The sequence below is a fragment of the Serinus canaria genome, chromosome 6, assembly GCF_022539315.1.
Source record: "Serinus canaria isolate serCan28SL12 chromosome 6, serCan2020, whole genome shotgun sequence".
Taxonomy (NCBI): Eukaryota; Metazoa; Chordata; class Aves; order Passeriformes; family Fringillidae; genus Serinus; species Serinus canaria.
Window position 1 is genome coordinate 3,493,341 of NC_066320.1, and position 20,747 is coordinate 3,514,087.

Genomic DNA, 20,747 nt, shown 5'->3' on the forward strand with positions numbered 1-20,747 from the left:
CTGCGTTGGTCACGTGGGCGATGGCGGCGGCGCCTCCCCCGCGGGCGGAAGTGGCCGTGAGGGGCCCGCGCGGGCCGGGGGCCCCCGAGCCCCTCGGAGCCCCGGCAGTGCCGCCCGCCCGCCTCTCCTCCTTCCTCAGCCCAGCTGGGCGGGAGGAAGGCAAGGGGAAGAACGGGCTCGGTGCGGCCCCCCCGGGAAAGGGAACGGGGGGGGTCAACCCGGCGTTTTGGTGGGGGGGGGGGGCGTTCGTCGTCCTCCCCTCACGCCCCCCGGGGTTGGCGTGGAGCGGAGGAGCCGCGGTGAGCGAGCGCCTGTCGCCCCCTGCAGCCACCGGGGCACGGAGGGAAGGGGGCTTTGGGCCACCTGCTGCCCTCGGAAGGGCAGAATCGTTTGGGTTGGAAAAGGCCTCCAGGATCAGAGTCCCAGCTGTGCCCAGTGCCCACCTTGTGCCCAGCCCAGAGCACTGAGTGCCACCTCCAGCCCTTCCTGGGACACCTCCAGGGATGGGCACTGCAAAGCTCCCTGGGCAGCCCCTGCCAAGGCCTGAGCACCCTTTCCATGCAGGAATTCCTGCTGCTGTCCTCAGGGTAGCCTAGCTGGGGGACAGGGATATGCCAGTCCCCCCCAGGTCAGACCAGCTGGCCCAGCAAACTGTGGGATTTCCATGGAGCTTTCTGTCCATTCTCCTTCCCACACTGATCACAATGATCCTGGCAGGGAGAAAACTCTGCCTATAAATCTCTAAATCAGTCTTTATTTCAAACATTACGGGATAAACCCCATTGTACAAGGCTCTTTGCACTCTGAGCTGAGAACTGTAACTTTTCGGGAATTTAATGTTTTGCAGGGAAATGACCTTTAAGGGCTCAAAATAGAGTGGAACATCAGGTGGAGGGATTTCCCAGGCTGCTGCAGCCTCCAGCCTTCGCAAATTCTATGATATAATTCCTTTCAGGAACGTATCAAGTTGCCCCTTGAGATGTTTTGCCACTGTTATTCCCACTGCAAAGCTGTTCCCAGAATCTCCTCCTGCTTTTCTGGCTAAGTACCTTTGGGACTGGTCTGCATCCATTTATCCTTGTGCCAGCCCTGGCCTCGAGGAGGGAGCACTTTGTGAGCACAAAGGTCCCTGTGAGCCCCCTGGATTCCCACGTTCCCCCGTTCTCCAGCTGCAAACCCCAAACTGATAACGTGGCAGTGTCCATGGCCAGATTGGAGCCATGTGGGATGGAGTGGAAGGTGGAACGAGCTGGGTTGAGGTTCCCAGCCATCCCAGCTCGCTCTGTGTCTTGAGTTTTGTGTTCCCACCTCCTGGATCTGTGAGATTTTTAGGTGAGAAGTGTCCCAACATGCCGAGGGCTTGGGGACAGAGCTGCCACCACCACTTTTCCCCCCAGTATGACCCCTTGGCTCCCAGTCCATCCCTTTTCCAGCCAGCCCATTCCAGGGGAGCTGTGAGTGGAAAGCCCATGTGAACTCTGGGAAGGAGATCAGTCACACCCCTGAGCACAACCCCTCAATATCTGCATAAATTGGTGCACAACCCAATCCTGGACACCACCCTGAAAAATTGCCCTTCCCCTCATCTTTTAAAAGTGTTTTTTGATGGGATTTATTTCAGAGGTTGCCACCACAGCAGTGACAAAATGTAGATTTCGAGCTGCTTTTCCTCCTGTGTGTGTGTGTTTGCATTTCTCCTTAATTGCACCAAAACAGATGTCACTTTTTTTCCAGGAGTGGGAAGAAAACCAGAAGGGTCCTAAATATTTTTTTTCCAGGAATGAACGAGCACAATTGTCCACATGAACTGAGAAACAAAACCCTCCAGGAGATTATAATCTTTTTTCTACCATCAAAGCCTGCAGGAGCAGCATGAAAGGGAAGGAGTCGCCTGAAGAAATTCCTGCTGATGTCCCACCTGAACCACCCCTGGGACAGCCTGAGGCCATTTCCTCGTGTCCTGCCGCTGGAAAACCTTGGCTGAAGAGAAATTGCCAAAACTCCGGGTTAATTACGGCTGTTAGAGAGATCTTGTCATTTCCACCTTTTTCCTGGCCATTCTTCTTTCACTATGTGTATGTTGTAAATATGTGAGGTACGTTTTATATCGGTTATGTAGGCATAAATTGTATGTCTACCTATATAAAATGGTGTATTATATATTATATAATAATATAATACATATTTTATATGTATTATTTTATATTTATGTTATGACTTTGTGTTTCTCTCAACACGTTCTATACGTTATGAACACGAATTGTGTGTGTTAGTGGGGATCGAGCGGAATTCCCGCTGTCGTTAGGCGTTGTAGGCGGGGGCCGTGGCCCCAGGGGTGCCGCTGGAGCCGCTCGGTTCGGCTGCGGCCGCTCCCGGCCCTTCCCGGCCGGGGCTGCCCCGCATCCGGTGGGCGGAACCTTCGCGCGGGCCGCCGCCGGCCGGAACCTTTGGGCGGGGCAGCGAGCGCCGCACGGACGGAGGAAGCGCCGGACGCGCCGCCGCCGCTGCCGGGCCCTCGGTGCTGCCGCCGGCTTTTGCTTCGCTTCTCCTTCCTGCTCTTCCTCCTCCTCGCTTTCCTCCTCCTCCTCTTCCTCTTCCTGCCGCTCGGCCCGCCCCGTGTCCCGGAGAGCCTCCGCACGGTGAGTAACCCGGCGGGACAGCGGTGGAGCGGCCCCGCCGCGCCGCACCTGCCGGGCGGCGGGAAGGTCACGGGCGGCGCGGCCCGGCCCTGCCCGGGGCAGCCGTGACGGGGCTGCCCGGCACCGGGGGGGATCCCCGCGCTGCAGCGGGGCTCCCTGGGCTTCCCGGCAGTGCCTCGTTTTGCCGTCGGAGCGGAACGGAAACCAGCGCCGCTGCCGCTTTTGGTTTCCTTTTTGCGCCTGAACGGGGAGAGCCGAGCCGCTGCGGGCCCCGAGTGAGCAGTCCCGGCCTCAGGGGAAACAAACGCTGAGTTCCTACGGGTTTTAGCGTTTGTGTGTGGCTGGGGCTACGCTCAGCGAGGGTATGCTTCAGTTCTCTTGTGTTCAAGCTTTTCCTTTCGGTTGGCTCTCAGGGCACGGGTTGCATAAGAAGGAGGTTCCTGCACCGGGTTTTTGGGGAGGTTTTCTCCTTGATCAGTGACTACAGAGCCCTTTTATTTTAGTAAATTAGGCTGACGAGGACACGCAGAATCCCCCAGCTCCGGAGTGCTTCCTCAGATCCTTTAGCAGGGATCCAGGGATAATTTGGCTGTGGGTGCTGCAGCATTGCCCTGGGGAGGGGGTTCCAAGGATAATTCGGCTGCAGGGTGTCCTGGGGAGGGGGATCCAGGGATAATTTGGCTGTGGGTGCTGCAGGGTGCCCTGGGGAGGGGGATCCAGGGATAATTTGGCTGTGGGTGCTGCAGGGTGTCCTGGAGAAGGGGTTCCAGGGAGAATTTGGCTGTGGGCGTTGCAGCATTGCCCTGGGGAGGGGGTTCCAGGGATAATTTGGCTGTGGGCGCTGCAGGGTTGCCCTGGCTGCCAGCTTGGTTTGGAGAGTGGCCAGGGAGTGGCAGGAGCTGCCAAAGGAATTGCTGCTGGTTTTGCCCTTGCAGAAGGAAAATGGGGCAGTACCCAAGGAGTGATTTGGGGATTCTCAAGCAAATCCCCCCCAGCAGCTGAGGATGAGGTAGACCCTGATTTTACAAGTCATTTTCCCAGTGTTTTAGCAAAGTTCTTTCCTCTGTGCCCTTTATTCCCAGGATTGAGGGTGCTGTGCTCTCTGGGCTTGGCTCCTGCAGCAGTCAGGCTTTTCCCTGGATAGCTGTGTGCCACATCCAGTATTTTCAGGTTTCCAGGGATATTAATAACTCCCCATACATCCTGCCAGGTGCAGGCTCCAGCTCTTAACCTCCTTTTAATCAAATGTGAGTCGCTGATTGCTCCTTAATGCGGCAGCCGGGTGCCTTTCCTGTCAACTTCCTCTCAGGGAAAAGACCTCTCTGCTTAAACCCTGGAGTTCCCTGGCTCCAGGATTCAACACTCAGGGTCAGCAGCAGTCCCAAAGTGTCAGTCTCAATGGGAATGTCAACTTTGTGCCCACTGTCAGCACAGAATCCCAGGATGGTTTGGGTTGCAAGGGACCTGGAAGCCCTTCCATGGGCAGGGACACCTTCCAGTGTCCCAGGCTGCTTCAAGCCCTGTCCAGCCTGGCCTTGGGCACTGCCAGGGATCCAGGGGCAGCCCCAGCTGCTCTGGGCACCCTGTGCCAGGTCCTGTCCACCCTGCCAGGGAACAATTCCTGCCCAAAATCCCATCCTCTGGCAGTGGGAAGCCTTTCCACTTGTCCTGTCCCTCCATTCACTTCTCCCAACTCCCTGCAAAACACCTTTTATCAAACAACATTCCAACACCCTGCAGGTGTTCTTTCAGCTCTGATTTTCCTTTCCTTGCCTCCCGTTTCCCCTCAGAGCAGGAAGGAGGATGGTGCACGCCGAGGCCTTCTCGCGGCCCCTGAGCCGCAACGAGGTGGTGGGGCTGATCTTCCGCCTCACCATCTTTGGGGCTGTCACCTACTTCACCATCAAATGGATGGTGGATGCCATTGACCCCACCAGGAAGCAGAAGGTGGAAGCTCAGAAGCAGGTAGGATTGCTTTCTGCAGTGTTTCCTTGGGATCTTGGGCAATGTGGGAGGCTGGAGTTTTTTAGTCCGTCTCAGGTTTTAGGTTGTTGGTCTGTTCAGGTTTTATATTTTATAACAAATTATAGAATAGAACAAATGACAGTTTTATAACAAACTACAGTTTCTAGCTTGAAGTGGTGGCAAAACTTGGTCTGATCTGAGCTGTTGGCTCTGATTTCAGCAAATCTGTGGGCCTCGTGCCTTCTCTGCTTCTGACACCTTTGCTGAGCAGCAGTGGCCTTAAATCATCAGTCTCTTGGTTGCTTTTGGAAACCTTGAATTAATTCTCGAGAATTAATTCTTTATTCTTAAACCTTGAGTTAATTCTTAACTTAAAAGAGAACTTGAAAGCTCTGCATTTCTGGCAACTTAGTGGCAGAGACCTTCACCAGCAGTCAAAATACCTTGGAAAGGGGAGGGAAAACATGAAAAGCCTCATTCCTCATCTTGAACTGGAATAATTTGTGCTCTGGAAAAGCTTTAGGGGCCCTTCAGAACCAAAAGTTAAAGGTTTGCTTTGGAAATGTGGCAGCTTTCTTTTGGTTTGGTTTCTGACTGACAAGAATTTCACATGTTTTGAGCAACCTAAGTCTGTGTTGGGTGGTTTTCCTTCTGTAATGAGCTTTTTGGTTGAAAACCAGCTTTGGGTTCAGTGCCAGCTGTTATCTGAGAGGCTGCACTGTCCCAAAACCTTGCTGGACTTTACTGCAAGTTTGAGTAGGAAGAGAAACTGAATTGTGCAAGTGTGTTGGCACAATGACTTTTCCTTGTAAATTAGGGAAAACCCACTGAACACAGATTAGAAATTGACTGGCTTCTGGGAATTTAAAAATACATTAATCTCTCCTTGATTCATGTGAAAATACATGAATCTCTCTAAGTGCTGTGGAGGCTTGGGGGGCACACTCTGTGTTTTAAGGTTTATTTTGGTTGGTTTTTAGGTCATAGCAGAAGAGTTGTGGGTTTGGGCATGTGAGGGTCCAAGCATTTGTTTGATGGGAACTGAGACATCTGACTTGGTTTCACTCAAGTGACAACAGAGTCATTAGGAAACAGCAGAACCTTCTGCTTAAAACAAGATTTCACCTCTTAGGGAGAAGCTTTTCAAACCACAACCAGCAGTTCTTTAAAAAAGCTGATTTCTGAGTGGAGCATTCCATTTGATTTTCCTGGTGTTTGGTTTCCCCCCAGGCTGAAAAGCTGATGAAGCAGATTGGAGTGAAGAATGTCAAGCTGACTGAGTATGAGATGAGCATTGCTGCCCACCTGGTGGACCCACTCAGCATGCATGTGAGCAACTTCCCTGCTCCCCAGGCCTGCAAAATTCCCTTTTATCCCTGGCTTACATTATTTGCATCTCTGTGGAAATACACAGGAAGCATTCCTGTGATCTGAAACTGCATCACTGAGAGCAGAGGGTTTTAATCCCTTCTCCTTTTTATTTTCAAGGCACTCCTTGAAAGCTGGTGGGTGCTTTTCCTTGGCAGGATCAATGCTGATCATTCCCAACGCTGTTTTTCCCTTGCAGGTCACCTGGAGTGATATTGCAGGCTTAGATGATGTCATCACAGATTTGAAAGACACTGTCATTTTGCCCATCAAGAAGAAATATTTATTTGAGAATTCCAGGCTCTTACAGCCCCCAAAAGGTAGGAAGGGAATGTGATGGATCTATACCTGGGCATTTGAAATATAAAAGGTGCAGTTTCTCAGAAAGGGAAGAGGAAGGGGGTTGTTAGGTCAAAGTGCAAACATTAGGTCCAATGCCAGGGAAAACCCTCAGATTTTCCCTCTTTCCCTGCTTTGGTGAAGAAGTTTCATCTTAATAATGAAGCAGTAGCTGGGTTTTGGTTGTGGTGGTCCATTTTTGTGCACTCATCACAGAATCATGAAATGATTTGGCTTGGGAGGATCTTAAAGCCCATCCAGTGCCATGGGCAGGGACACCTTCCACCATCCCAGGGTGGCTCCAAGTCCTGTCCAACCTGGCCTTGGGCACTGCCAGGGATCCAGAGGCAGCCACAGCCAGGGCCTGCCCACCCTGCCAGGGAACAATTCCTTTCCAATATCCCACCTAAACCTCCTCTCTGTCAGCATGAAGCCATTCCCCTGGTGCCGTCACTCCAGGCCATTATAATCCATCTATCCTGCATTTTTAACTGCCTCAATTGTCATTTTCATTGTCCTTACACCCTGTGCTGTGCTTTGGCAGCGTTGAGCTCTAACTCTGCTCTACAGCTTTGACACTCCTAGAAATTGCCATCATTCAGCAGGACAGACATCCCATTTTTCCTCTGGAGATCCCTTGTTTCTCTCTGGAGTTGGGCTACACAACCTTCAGGCAGGTGGAAGATTCACTTTCCCCAGTAAAACAGAAGCTGGACTCTGCAGAAATCCCTACAGACATATTTGTTGTATGCTACCGAAGAAAAAGAGAAAAAAAGGGCAGAATTTAAAACTAAAATGTTGGACAAAACACCCAAATTTCCAACCTTGTTCCCTGGAATATTGATTTCTGGAGCTCTTCCTTACTGCCTGGATCTGTGAGCACCTCAGGGGTGCTCACAAGGGATGGAAAATGCAGCACTTTGGTAGCTGGTTTAGTTTTTCCAGGCTGCTTTCTGTGTAAGTCACAAACTGAAGCTGTCTGGAAAATTACATGAATGCCATGATCTAATAAGCTGAAGGAAAAAATGATTTTTTTTATTTATCTTTTTAAAGCAGATTTTCCAGCTCAGGCTGCTCCCCAGTTTTATGAGTGGCTTGTGCTGGGTGTTAATAGGAAGTCACTGCTCCAGAGTAATGATGTTTGTGGGCATCACTGACATAAACAGAGAAAAAAACTTAATAATTCCCTGTGTTTTGGGTTCTTTTAACTGAATGTTGCTCTTGAAATTGTTTTCTTTGTAACTGTGTTTAGAAAAACACTCCGGTGAATTCTTGCACCGTGACAAGTTTAAAAATAATACAAGATGTCATGTTTAATTGTGGGTAATTTGTTAAAACTGTCTGTGGGTCTGTTGTGTGATGGATTTTTCCTTTCCTCACTCCTCTCTGCTAAGTTTTATTAGCAGGGCTGAAAGGAGCTGTAAACAAAGCCTGCCAGGACATAAACAGGGGTTAATTTTCTGTAACCTTTATAGTCCTGGGAATGGAATAAAATGGAATCATGGAGTGGTTTGGGTTGGAAGGGACCTTAAAGATGATGTTGCAGCCCCACAATAAATCAGTCATCTCTCAGATGTCTCCTCTCAGCTTCACCCTTCCTGTCTAAAAAGGGGAAAAATTCCCCCACAGGGAATTGTCTTTGGCTATTCTAAGCTGTAATTTAATAGGGATTACCTTAAAACCTCTGGTTGATGGAACAGTGTTTCCTTGGTTTGGTTTCTTACCTTTTAATACCTGGATTAAACTCGAGCCTGGACACCCCCAGGCCTGTCCTAGCAAAGCATTAACACTGTGAATTTTCCAGGAGTTCTTCTCTATGGCCCCCCTGGATGTGGGAAAACCCTGATTGCCAAAGCTACAGCCAAGGAAGCCGGCTGTAGGTTCATCAACCTCCAGCCCTCCACACTGACAGATAAATGGTATGGAGAATCCCAGAAACTGGCTGCTGCTGTCTTCTCCCTGGCCATAAAGCTCCAGCCATCCATCATTTTTATTGATGAAATAGGTAAAAAGCTCTTTTTTTTATCAGTAGCCATAGCAGAGTGACATTGAACTGTAGGCTCAGTGATGTATGGATCTCCTGTCATCTTATCCTTCAGAAGAGTGAAGGCTCAGTAAGAGAAATAGAATTGTAAAGGAATGGTGGCACATTAGGAAAAACAATGGGGTTTTTTCCTGGTGGTAGTGGGGGAATTCACAAGTAAAACAAATTCCTACTTATTTTTTGTTCATGAGGAAACCTGGCTGCTGTCAGGGCATACACTGGGAAGTAAAATATGGTTTTAGGGGAGCTCTGCAATGGTGGTTTCATAGGGCTGAAGAATAGGAGGGGAGCTGTGGAAACCCAGAGCACTGGGAATATTTCTCTGTCTGCCCTGGGGTGCCCTGACCCCCAGGGGAGCACTGACTTTGACCCTCATCCATGGAGAAAGTTTCCTGGAACCCACAAAAGTGTGAAATAGATTATAGAGAGCAGTGTGGGTGTGTCACTTGGTGAGAAATTGAGGTTTTGGGATTTTTAGGATGTTGTGGATGGAAGCAGGATGGAGGGCACAGGGTGTCATCCTGGGCTTCTTCTTCCTTCTTCTCCATGGGTGTCATTTTGTAATTGGGCAGAAAAGTCCCCATTGCAGCTCTGTGGAATCAGTTATTGGGTTAAAAGGGAAAATAATCCAGGTGTCAGCTCTTCATTAGACAGTTTAGTCTTAAAAGTCCTTGTACCAAGAGATTGTTGGGCATTTGGTGCCTTCTAATGAAAATCTGCCAAACTCACAGCAGTGAGGCTGTTTTACTGATAGGAAATAATAAACACCTATTCTGAACATGAGCTACTGTCTCAAGTGCCTTCAATCCAGACCCAGAGAAACCAACAGGGAGGCTGCTTTCCATGAATTCAGGAAGGTGAAAATTTGGAGCACAGGATGTGGGGCAATCTCCTGGGGTGGGTGCACTTTGTGTGGTGTCCTTTGAAAGGGGGGCTTAGGAATGGGGGAGAATCCACTTTCCCCCTTAGCAGCACTGTGGTGATTAAAAGTGCATTCTTGAGCTCAGAGAGCAGCCCAGGTGTGCATTCCTGTGGGGAATTGGATTGGCAGTGACTGCTTCCCTGCTTTGGCCCAGATTCCTTCTTGCGGAACCGATCCAGCACTGACCATGAGGCCACAGCCATGATGAAAGCCCAGTTCATGAGCCTGTGGGATGGGCTGGACACTGACTACAACTGCCAGGTGAGTCCTCAGGGTGCTGGGAGGAGGGGTGGCATTCCCTCAGCTGGGATATTTGGGGTGGAGCTGCTTGGGAACAGAGGTTGCCAAAGGGCTCTTTACCTGTCAGTGATTCCCAGCACTTTATGGGAATGAGGGGAATTGTATCTATAGGTCATTGTTCTTCCTGAGAAGATTGGCTTTGTGCTTAGTTTGGTTTTAATCAAGAAGTGGTGTTTCCAGGTGAGATGGGATGGGCTTTAGGGTGCCTCCCATCCCAAACCATGCTGGGAGTCTAACAACTTGAATATAGCACAAAGCCAGCGTGCCATGGTGTCACCTGGGATAATCTTAAAGCCCTTAAACAGGATGTTTATTCTCTAAGCTGAAAGTTTTCTGCCTTTTTAATGTGTATTTTTCCATAAATGGAAAAATCCTCCTCTCCCAAGCTTGTAAAGATGTTTTTCTGGTTATTTTTTCCCCAAATAAGTAAAAAACAGTGATGTTCGTGTACTGAGGAGGGTTAAAGCTTCCCATTAGTAAAAAGAAGTGGTATGAACCCTTCACTGGAAACTGATACCATCTTCCAAGCACAGTGCATTACCTTTTTTACCCAACACACTGACAGTTCCTTGGAACAAGTGGAATTATTCATTCCCTGCAGTGAGGCAATTTGGGGTCTCTCAAGCTCAGCAGCATTTGCCTTTTGTAAGAAAAACCAGAATCCCAAATGCTTGGAGGAAATTGTGAGGAAGTGTTGAGGTGGATGTGCTGATTCCACCTGGAAACCACACTCAGCTGTAGGCTAAGCCTGCTGAGGAGGGATCTGGAGTGTGGCAGGTGAAGAATGTTCCTGCTGGCTGAAAATAATGCCCAGAGAAGTGTGGATCATCCCCAAGCCAGCAATCCCAGTGCCTCTAGGTGGCAGGGTGACTCTGCCAGGCCACCAACCCTGCTGGCCCTCCTTCCTGGAGCTGCTGGGCCTGGCCCAAAGGCAGGAGCAGGGCAGCAAACACCCTGGAGATAATCACCCTGCCTTTGTCACTCTCCTGGAGCCCAGGTTAATCAAAGTCTGCCGTTTGCCCCTCTCCTGGCTGGGTGTTTACCATGTACACAGCTTAGAGTAAGAAATGGGAGATCAAGGCAGCTGTGAATGGGGAGTAAATTTGTTCTGGAGTTAAGAGCTGGAGTGCTCCAGGCAGGTAAACACTGTCTGGTGTTGGGCTTGCCTTGGACACCTTTAACCCACTGCTGACCTGGAGGTCCTGGAATGCTTTTTTTTTGAATGTTTAAAAGAATAAAGACACCATGGGGGTACCAGGTGAAGCCATGGCCATGGTGGTCTCCTGGAAGGTGTCCCTGCTCATGGAGGGTTTACAACAAGATGAACTTGAAGGTCTTTTCCAACCCAAAACCTTCTGTGATTCTTTTTCCAGCACAGCACAAAAGCACCACATTTTTTAACACCTTGCCAAAACATCTCCTTTTGAATTCCACCAGGAACTAAAAGTGACATCACAAGCAGAAGTTTTAAGTTCCTCCTTGGGGTTTGAAATTTCAAGTTGGACTCATTGAAATCTCCCCCCAGGTGATATTTGTGGCACCAGGGCTGCCCTTGCTGAGATCACTGCCAGGAAACCCTTATGGAACTTCTGTAAATGTAGATGCTGTTGATAAAGTGGGGGAGATCCCTGGCTGGTGTTGACATTCCCAGGCTGTGGATGTTTCCCAGCTCTGGTTTCAGTGGTGTCTCTTGGTGTCCCACAGGTGATTGTGATGGGAGCCACCAATAGGCCCCAGGACCTGGACTCTGCCATCATGAGGAGGATGCCCACCCGCTTCCACATCAACCAGCCTGTGAGTCCTGCCTGCCCTGCCCCAGCAGGCAGCAGATCCACAGCTCTGGGGCTTTTCCTCCAGGAAATGCTGCCTTCTGCTCAGCTGGGTTTAGGGGCTTTTGAAGCACATCCATAACTTGGATTTTTAAGGTGAAGTTTTGATCTCTTGGGTCTTTTATCTGAAACAATACCATGAGCTTCCCAGCCCTGCTCTCCTCTGGGAATGGAGCTGTTTGGATGCTGCACACTGGGAAGGGCTGGTTTGTAACTGGGTTCTGCTCAGGCCTTTCCACAGCAGACAGAGTGGAAAACCTGTTTTGTTCTGCCTGTGATGGGCTTGGAATGAGATGGTCTTTCAGGACTCAAACTATTCCATGATTCTATGATTTATGCCCCAGGTATTAGTTCTTTATCAATTGTCCTTGCTCCAAAGGTTGCTCTTGCCATCCTTTTCCAGCTATTTCAGTCACCTTTGAATGCCTGCTGATGTGACCAGGCATTTTTGTGTCAGTGTTATCAGAAGTTCAGTTGTGGTTGAATTCCCTTCTGGCTATAGAAATCATTATCCTTTTTTGCTGAAACCCAGAGACCAAACTGGAGGAGTAAAATTCTTATTGATTGTGCAAGAGAGGAGTTGTGTTCCCACGCCTGTGTTGTTGGAACTTTCTCCATGGGAGTGGATCCCTTTGGGAACAGCATTTATAACCTAGGAACTGCTGTGCTTCCATACCTGTTGCACACACCTTCCTCATCTCCAGCTGTTCCTGCAGTTAGCAGGGGGCAAGGATGTGGATTTGAGAACTTTGTGGTGTCATTCTATCAACCCCCTTCTTTAGAAGGATGAATTATGTGCCCTGGGAGATGACAGGGATTGGCTTCCTCTCCCAGGATCAGGGTTACCACAGGAGAACAGATTTTCCTCACCCCACTAGAGCCCTGCCCTGCTCCTCTCTTGCTTTGTGATCAGCCCAGAGTTGCCCTGACTCTTACTAAAGGTGGAATAATTGATGTGCTGTGGGTTGGGAACTGGCATGGGCAGCAGGGAAAGCCTTGCAGATTTTATAACTGAGTTTGAGCTGAGAAGGCCCCAAATTACTCATCAGAAATTGCCTGCAAAGCAGAGGGAAATGGCAGGAGTGGGTTTTGGGACAGAGTAGCAGCTGTTCAGCTGCCAGATTATTTGTGGGGGGATTTTTCCCCTTTTTAATGATGGCAGTGAGGTTTGGCAGGCACAAAACCCAGTGTTTGTTGCCTGTGTTTGACCTTCCTAGGAAGGATCTGCTCAGGCTTCAACTGATTCTTCAGTAACCTCCAGCACTGAGTGAGACACAAAATTTTGCCTCTAAACCCCCCAAGTTTGGGGCTGTGTAAAACAGGATCAGGTGTGCAGACAGCAGAGTTCTGAGAAACTCACGTGGGCTCCTGGGAAAAGGGGTCACTATTGCTGGGATCCAGTTTTTGCCAGGCAGGAGCATGGTTAGTGCAGGATATACCAGTGGGGTGGTTGGGGTTTCTCTGGGGTTTTGGTGGAGTTTTGAATCACACAGTGCGTGATTTATCTGGTTTAGTATTTCCCTGTGCCATCACATCTTGCCATCAGAGAGATTTCCTCAGTGTGTGTCACATTTGCTGGGTGAGGGAACTGAAGGGACTGAAAGCCCTGGGATGTCACAAGTGTCCATTTTTGCCCTCTGGTAACTTCAGTCTCTCCCGTTTCAGGCTCTGAAGCAAAGAGAGGCCATCTTGAAGCTGATTTTGAAGAATGAAAATGTGAGTAGCCTCCTGCTAGTGGCTCATGGCTGCATTGCTGCCACCAGTGCAGCCCTGGCCTTGCAGAACTGTGTGGTTTGTAATTGCCTGCCTTGCAGTGAGGCTGAGATGATCTGCCAGGGCACTTCTGGTGAGAGCTTGGGAATCTTTTGTGGGTTTAGGTGTGGCCTGACATGAAAGCCCTGCAGTTGGCTCCTTTGTGAGCAGGAGCCTTGGCTTGTGTGGTGAATCACCCCCTCTGAACAGAAAGACTCCCTTTCCCTGTCTCCATTTGCTTGTTCTGTTAGCAGAGAAGAGATTTCTCTCTCTAAAGGAGCTGCAGGTGAATCATGTTTAGATCAGGGAAGGAAATTTCAAGGAAATCAAGAAGAAGCTGACTCTTTAACTCTGTCTTGGCTCAGCTCAAGTGAGGAGGAATGGCTTTTTTTGGCAGTGCTGCTTCTGATCCATAATTCAGATTTCCTTCAGAGGAAAGGGGAAGAATGAGGTGTGAGCACACCTGGAAGTGTCTGTGGCAGGACAGGGAATCCCTGTCCTCAGAGCTTCCTCCCAAATTTAGTCAGCAGCATTAATTGCCTTCAAATTTATGCTGCAAAGTGTCTGTAGGCTGAGCTCCAGCCTAATAAATAGAATTTATTAGTAAAACCAACTTAAATTTTTTGAAGAGGCCTAAAAATGGCAGCTCACCAGCAGGGAACCACACAAATTAGTTTTTCAGGGAGAGAAAAAACCAGCCTGTATCAGTTACCCCAGAATTTCAGCCTTTTATTAGACTGCCTTGGATTCAACTTTTTGAAAAGGAAATACTGATGCAGGTGGTGGGAAATGAATCAGAAATTCCATAAAAAGATGGAATAAACCTGAGATCTTGCCTGGCAAGAGTTCAGCCTGACCCAGTGCCCTGAGTTAGACACAAAATGTTGCTGTGTAAAGCAGGATCAGGTGTGCAGACAACGGAGTTCTGAGAAACTCACGTGGGCTCCTGGGAAAAGGGGTCACTATTGCTGTGACCCAGTTTTTGCCAGGCAGGAATGTGGTTAGTGCAGGATATACCAATGTTCAGGGGCACCAAGGATGGATCAGCAAGGACATGCCAGGGTTAGTACAGGGTGGTTGGTGTGGTGGTGTTTGCAGGGCCCCAGGATGAGGGAAGAGATGAGAATCTTGACTCCATGTTTCAGAAGGCTGATTTATTGTTTTATGATATATATTATATTAAAAAGAAATTATATATTAAAACTATACTAAAAGAATAGAAGAAAGGATTTCATCAGAAGGCTTGTGAGGAATAGAAAGGAAAGGAATGGAATGGAATGGTGGTAAAATCTTGTGCCTGCTCACAGCCTCGACACAGGTGGCTGTCATTGGTCAGCAAGTAGAAACACTTTCACATGCTGGGTAAACAGTTCTCAAATCCCATTCCAAAGCAGCAAAACATGGAGAAGCTGAAGCTTCTTCTCATGTTTTTCATTAAATATGTCTGTGACATGTTGGGGTTTCTGTGGGGTTTGGAGCCACTGGCAGCGTTTGATGAGCCGACACATCAGTGTCCCGTAAGGATGTGAACCCCTTGGAGGTTCCAAGAGTAAGGCAATAATCCAGCTCCCCAAAAATGCCAGATGGAGATGATCTCAGACTGTTGTAGAGCAGAGCCAGTGGCTTTGGGCTGTCCCAGGGCTGACCTGGAGCTCTCCACAGGTGGACAGCCACGTGGACCTGCTGCAGGTGGCCAAGGAGACGGACGGCTTCTCGGGCAGCGACCTGAAGGAGATGTGCCGGGACGCGGCGCTGCTCTGCGTGCGGGAGTACGTCAACAACGCCTGCGAGGAGGACGTGTACGTGGGGCTGCTGCACTCTCACTGCTGCTCCTCTGGGGCTGGCCTTGCCTGCAGGCTCACACACTGCTGCACTCTCCTGCTTCCATGCCCACTTGTCACTATGCACAACCCCTCACAGGCTCTGTGACTGTTCCTGCTTTTGGCTCCAAAAATAAGCTCAGCGCCTTGGGTGTTCCAAGGTGCCCAAGCTGGGGGTGGCCCTGAGCCACCAGGTCCTGCTGCTGCCAAGGTGCTGGGACATCCCTCTGGTATTTGCCATGCCTGCAGCAATCCTGGATGCATTGAGGGGCTGGAGCCCCAGGAGGGGCTGAGGGAGCTGGGAAAGGGGCTGAGCCTGGAGCAAAGGAGGCTCAGGGGGGACCTTGTGGCTCTGCACAACTCCCTGCCAGGAGGGGACAGCCAGGGGGGGTCGGGCTGTGCTGCCAGGGAACAGGGACAGGACAAGGGGAAAGGGCCTCAGGCTGGGCCAGGGGAGGCTCAGCTTGGACAGCAGCAGGAATTTCTGCATGGAAAGGGTGCTCAGGCCTTGGCAGGGGCTGCCCAGGGAGCTTTGCAGTGCCCATCCCTGGAGGTGTCCCAGCAAGGGCTGGAGGTGGCACTCAGTGCTCTGGGCTGGGCACAAGGTGGGCACTGGGCACAGCTGGGACTCCATGGGCTGGCAGGGATTTTCCAGCTTCAGTGGTTCTGTGATTCCAGTGGATCCATGTCAGAGCTGCTGTTTGCAGGGATGGCTGCTGAGGGTTGGCAGAGCTGTCCCAGCCCTGGCCCCTCACCTGGCTGTTGTCTCTCTTGCCCAGGCACGATGAAGATGAGATCCGGCCCGTGCAGCAGCAGGATCTCCACAGGGCCATCGAGAAGATGAGGAAATCCAAGGATGTCTCCATGCAGAACCTGGCCATGGAGATCGTGTTTGATTAAGACAAAAGAGTGTGTTTGCAGTTCCTGATGTGATTTAGTTTGACTTCTGTAATCAGTTAGCAAAACCAGTGTCAGGGGGTGGGAGCAGGGGTGGCAAAGGGAGTTCTGTTCCTGGAATCGTTTTTATACAACAACAACCTCTTAAGTTATTGCAATTCCAACTGGGAGTGGAAGCACAGATCATGAGTGGAACAATTCAGCCCAGACCAAGAGCGAGTGCCTGCGTGCTGTCCCCAGGGATCCCTTGGAGCCTCCCAGCAGGAGTGGGTGGTCCCAGGGCCAGGGGCAGGACCTGGCACGGGCTGTGTGTATAGACATGGGTGTGTGAGTGCAGGACCTGTACATAGCCACACTTTTTTTTATATATAGACATAATCTGTAGATAACTTGAGTATGGAAAATCTTTTCTACTTCCTTCCTGAAGCAAACCAAATCAGAAGCTGTGTAGGGGAAAGATTCCTCGATACTCAGTTCACTTCTCCCTTTTAGCAGCAAATGCCAGGATAGAAACAGCTCCTAGAACAAAGCAACATTTGAAATGCTACTGATTTTTCTTCCACGTGACCACTTGAAATCTGGTGCCATTTAGTCAAGATAGTAAACTACTCTGTAAGAATGTTTGAATACTTTTAATTTTTTTATGAATTCTGCTTTTGAAGGCTTTTTAAATGAAGGCTGATTTTATTTTTGGTTTTCCCTTGCTGTGAGCAGTTAGAGTAGAATCCCACTTGCTCTTTCCTGAAGCCCCACATCCTCTGAGCTCCTGGGCACTGTCCCAAGGACTTGCTTCTCCCTCAGTCTCTGCCACCCACCGTGGCACTGTCCCCTGAAGTGTCACAGCCCTGAGGCACAGCGGGGACACTGTGATGGGACACTGTCCCATGCTCAGATCTGTGAGTTTAAAGAGGAGGGAATGGGTTTTGGGCTTATTGATGTGGTTTAGCAACGTGCTGTCCTTGCTGGTACCAGTTCTGGTGAGTTCTTGTAACGTTCTGTTGCGATAAAGGCCAAGGGTTACAAATGTGAGTGGCAAAAATGTTTTGGGTTTTTTTTTTTTTAGTGAAGTTATTGTCAGAGATAGTCAAGAACTTGAGGTTTTTTCATATAATGCTATGAACTGTGCACTAATTGACCCCAAATCTGTAAAGGGAATGAAATGTTCAGAGCCCAGGGTTGGGATGCTGTGTCACAGCTCTGCTGCCTGTGAGGGGAGGGAAACATTGGAGGCACAGAATGATGTAAAACCAAATGCACTGCAAAGGAAAATAAAGTGAAAGAAGAAGGGCTGGAGCCCTGCCGTGGCACGGTGTCAGGGGCTGGTGACAGTGTCCCTCAAGCTCAGCCTGCTCCCTGCTGTCCTGCCCTCTGGAATGCTGGCTGGGTGATGCTGCAGGGCTGAGTTTGTCCCAATTTAATCTTAAAACCAAATGGGAGGGGGAGGATAAAAACAATTGAATAATTCTTAGACTTCTTCCCTGTATCCAAAGCAATGGGAGATGCACAATGATCTAACACAGGGCTGCAGGAATTTAGGTACAGCAGAGCTGCTGGGATATGGAAATGAGAAAAGTCTGGGATGTTAATCCTATAAATCACTTCAGTGCTGGGGCTGGGTGAGCCTGGGATCCAGGAGAGAGAGCCCAGGGGAGGCACCGGGATGAGCAGAGGGATGGAGCAGCTCTGCTGGGAGGAAAGGCTGGGAGAGCTGGGATTGTTCACCTGGAGAGGAGAAGCTTTGGGCTGACCAAACTATGGCCTGAAGGAGCTGCAAGGAACATGGAGAGAGACTCTGTACAAGGGGGGATGGCTTCCCACTGCCAGAGGGCAGGGAGGGATGGGATATTGGGAAGGAATTGGGCAGGCCCTGGCACAGGGTGCCCAGAGCAGCTGGGGCTGCCCCTGGATCCCTGGCAGTGCCCAAGGCCAGGCTGGACAGGGCTGGGAGCAGCCTGGCACAGTTACACATGAGAAATGCCAGCCTGGGAAGCTGCTCCTGCACCTCCTGCACCTCTGGGTGCCTCCCTTCTCATTTCCTCCAGTGCCTGGTGACAGCGAGACTGCCCCATACCACCCATATTTCATTTCCCCCAGGACATATCTGGATAAAAGGGCAGTAGTACAGGTTGCTGGCTCTTCAGCTTGGCATCAGACAGTGCACCGAGTGCTGGAGGGCTGTTTGCACTTTATTTTCGGGCTGTTTCCTGCCTGGTAAAACCCCAGTGGAGGCAGGTCTTAATTAGCTTTAATTGAGTGTGAAGTGTGTCCTCAGGGGGGTTCGTGTCACCCCGGGGGAGGGCACGGCAGCAGGACAAACCCGGGGACACAGCCCCTGGTCACTGCCTGAGCCCTGATCTCCAGCTGGTGTCTCCAAAAGCCCGGCCCTGGGCACTGCTGGCCAGAGCTGCCTTTCCCTGCTGCCCAAATCCATCAGGGCCTGGCTGAAGAGGCACAAGGAGTCATTCCTGATTGCTCCTGGGGGCAGTTTCTGCAGCTAGAGTGCAATTCCCACTTCTCCAGGAAATCTCCCACCCTTGCTGCTGCTGTGGGAGTCCTTGTCAAAGCACGAACCCTCTGGCAGCTTCCTCGAAAGGCTGAGGGTTTGGAACGTGGCTGCTTTCATTCCATGGCTCCATGAGAGGCTTGGTCCAACCCTCAGCCCCTGATCCTGCCTCCATTAAGGGGATTCCTCTCTGACATCTCCAGGGACAGCTGCTCCAGCACAGCATTGCCCAGGCACCCAAAAATCACCAAGTGAGAGCTACTTACACATATAAATATTTATTTGTACTAAAAGTGAGTGTTTCATAGAGTAGCGAGTTCAGTATATATTAAATCATGAGATGCATCAGCTGAGGTACAAATTCCAGTCTCATGTCTTTAATAAATAGACTATAAACCCCTATAAAGGAATCAGAGGTAATCAGGACACTGCACTGGTTTAAAATGATAACACAACATCTGTGTTTTGCTGTGACCACCTGGATTTACTGGGGGGGGGAGGACAGGATTATTTGAGGATGAGCAGCAACAGTGCTGTTTCACTCCTCAGAAATCCTAAATGGGAATATCACTTTTGGCTACCTGCCAGAGGGCCTGGCTGGATGAGGCTGGTGCTGGTGCACGGAGGCTGCAGCATTTGGGTAAAGCACAGATTTCCCCCAAATGCTTAAAAAAAAAGACTTAAAAAGCCACCCAAAAAGCCCTTTTGCAAGGATATTTTCCAGTGATAGATGAAGGTTGGACAGTGTGCCCTGGCCACAGCAGAGCAGGTAGCGAGCAGGAGCGGGTTGGTTTTGCTGAGCGTGGATCCACCTGGAACTCAAACAGCAGCACCAGAAGAGAGGAACGCTCATTCCCCTTCCTTGGGAGCATCCCGACGGCTCCGGGGGCGGCTGCTGAACACGGCCAGGTGCAAAATTCCCGAGCGGGGCTGCAATGACCGAGTGCAGGTTGTTCTGCTCTGCTGCCACCGCGCCGGGACCAGCCCCGTCCCTGGCAGCCCCGGCAGTGCCCAGGGAAGCCCGGCTGTCCTGTCGCTTTGTGTCACTGCTCTGTCACCTCGGAGGCTCAGCGGAAAAGCCTCAGGCGGGGCATTGCCCATGTCCGTGCCGGCGTGAGGGTGGGGAAGGCGACAATGTCGGTGGGGAAGGCGACAATGTGCGCGGTGACTTTCCACAGCCAGGGCTGGGGCAGCACCGGGCTCTCGGCTCAGCAGCAGCAGAACCCCCCAGGGCTGGGGGCCAAGGGTTTCCTGCCATCCTCGGGCTGTCCCCTGCCATCCTCGGGCTGTCCCCATGCCGCAGACTCGGAATAAATCAGGTCACCTGCACCCACACATGTGTGGATGAGGGCAGGAGCTGCAGCCTCCTCCAGCCGGTTCTCCAGACCCACCTGGTGCCGTGACTTTGCTGTTTTGCCCCGGATTGGCCTTTGGGGTGGGGGAAATGTGGGCAGAGGGAAGGGGGATCCCATCCTGCCAGGTGGGAGGAGAACACCTGAAAGCACAGTGCCAGCATCCCTGACTTTTCCTTGCTGTCCAGAGCTTTCTCAGGGATCTCAGGGCTTACGGTGCCTCCCAGGAGAGGCTCCCCAGCTGTGAGTGCAGGGATCCCTGTGCCAGGGATCACCATGGCACATCCTCACAGGCAGCTAACATGGAGCAACAGGAATGCTCAGCCCAGGATTGGTTTGACCAAAGAGGTCAAGCAGGAGGAAGGAAAGAGGCAGCGAGGAGTTGGCTCAGCCACCAAGAACTGGAGGTGGTCACAGCTGATCTTAAAAAGTCCTTTTTATAAAAGGGGCATTAAAAAGATTCTGCTGTCAATTAGCAAAAACTGTCTAAGGCACAAGGTGGAAAAGCACTTCTTCATTTCTGCTCCAGGCAGGGCACAGGCAGGGTTTACCCTGGTCCCCTCTGCACTGGCAGCTGCTGTGTGGCCCTGGCAGCACCTGGGAACAAAGGGCCAGCTCCCCATCCCTTCCAGCTCCATGGGGACACTCCCAGCAGCTTTAGGGGGGAAGGATCAGGCTGGAAGTATTTCTGATTGGTAAAAACCCACTGTGACCCAGGTAGGAACACCCCAGGGTCATGCCAAGTGATCTGTGTCACAGGGAATCAATCGATCATTGCTCACTATTAATACAGGTGTTTCTAGGGAGGAGGAGGAGGAGGAGTTAATTCTGTTTTTCCAGTGACTGGTAGTAGGTGGTGAGGACTTTCCAGGCTTTGGGGGCCATGAAGCCATCTGGGGGGTTTTCCCCTTCCCGAGCAAGCTTCCTCATGCGTGTCCCTGAGATGAAGTCAAAGTCATCATGCCTGTGTGAAACAGAGACAGGTGACATCAGCACAGCTGGCCCATGTCACCAGGA

General features: G+C 50.7%; 2 protein-coding genes across 4 annotated transcripts in view; one reads left to right on the forward strand and one right to left on the reverse strand.

Moving 5' to 3' along the window:
• Nucleotides 1-2,452: 2,452 nt before the first annotated feature.
• On the forward strand, nucleotides 2,453-17,179 carry ATAD1 (ATPase family AAA domain containing 1). 3 transcript variants are annotated; one of them, XM_030241356.2, is made up of 10 exons: nucleotides 2,453-2,639; nucleotides 4,430-4,604; nucleotides 5,835-5,933; nucleotides 6,172-6,292; nucleotides 8,116-8,316; nucleotides 9,432-9,538; nucleotides 11,282-11,371; nucleotides 13,072-13,122; nucleotides 14,821-14,957; nucleotides 15,758-17,179. In XM_030241356.2, the coding sequence occupies exons 2-10, from the start codon at nucleotides 4,443-4,445 to the stop codon at nucleotides 15,876-15,878; spliced, it is 1,089 nt and encodes a 362-aa protein (XP_030097216.1). In that variant the 5' UTR covers nucleotides 2,453-2,639; nucleotides 4,430-4,442; the 3' UTR covers nucleotides 15,879-17,179. The 3 variants fall into 3 exon arrangements, with proteins under 3 accessions (XP_030097216.1, XP_050832298.1, XP_009085824.1); XM_050976341.1 differs by having other exon boundaries at nucleotides 14,821-14,927; XM_009087576.4 differs by lacking the exon at nucleotides 2,453-2,639 and adding an exon at nucleotides 2,846-3,001.
• PAPSS2 (3'-phosphoadenosine 5'-phosphosulfate synthase 2) overlaps nucleotides 16,917-20,747 on the reverse strand; it is a 30,910-nt gene continuing 27,079 nt past the window's right edge. Inside the window, exon 12 of the mRNA XM_018911122.3 lies at nucleotides 16,917-20,694. Coding sequence (XP_018766667.1) covers nucleotides 20,553-20,694 — 142 coding nt within the window. The 3' untranslated portion in view covers nucleotides 16,917-20,552. The remainder of the gene's footprint in view (nucleotides 20,695-20,747) is intronic.

What these genes read in the sequence shown, in the direction of transcription:
- ATAD1 (XM_030241356.2), top strand. Translation starts at nt 4,443, where the DNA reads ATGGTGCACGCCGAGGCCTTCTCGCGGCCCCTGAGCCGCAACGAGGTG. An exon ending in GCTCTTACAGCCCCCAAAAG is followed by an intron (nt 6,293 to 8,115) that starts GTAGGAAGGGAA and finishes TGAATTTTCCAG; the next exon opens with GAGTTCTTCTCTATGGCCCC. An exon ending in CATTTTTATTGATGAAATAG is followed by an intron (nt 8,317 to 9,431) that starts GTAAAAAGCTCT and finishes GCTTTGGCCCAG; the next exon opens with ATTCCTTCTTGCGGAACCGA.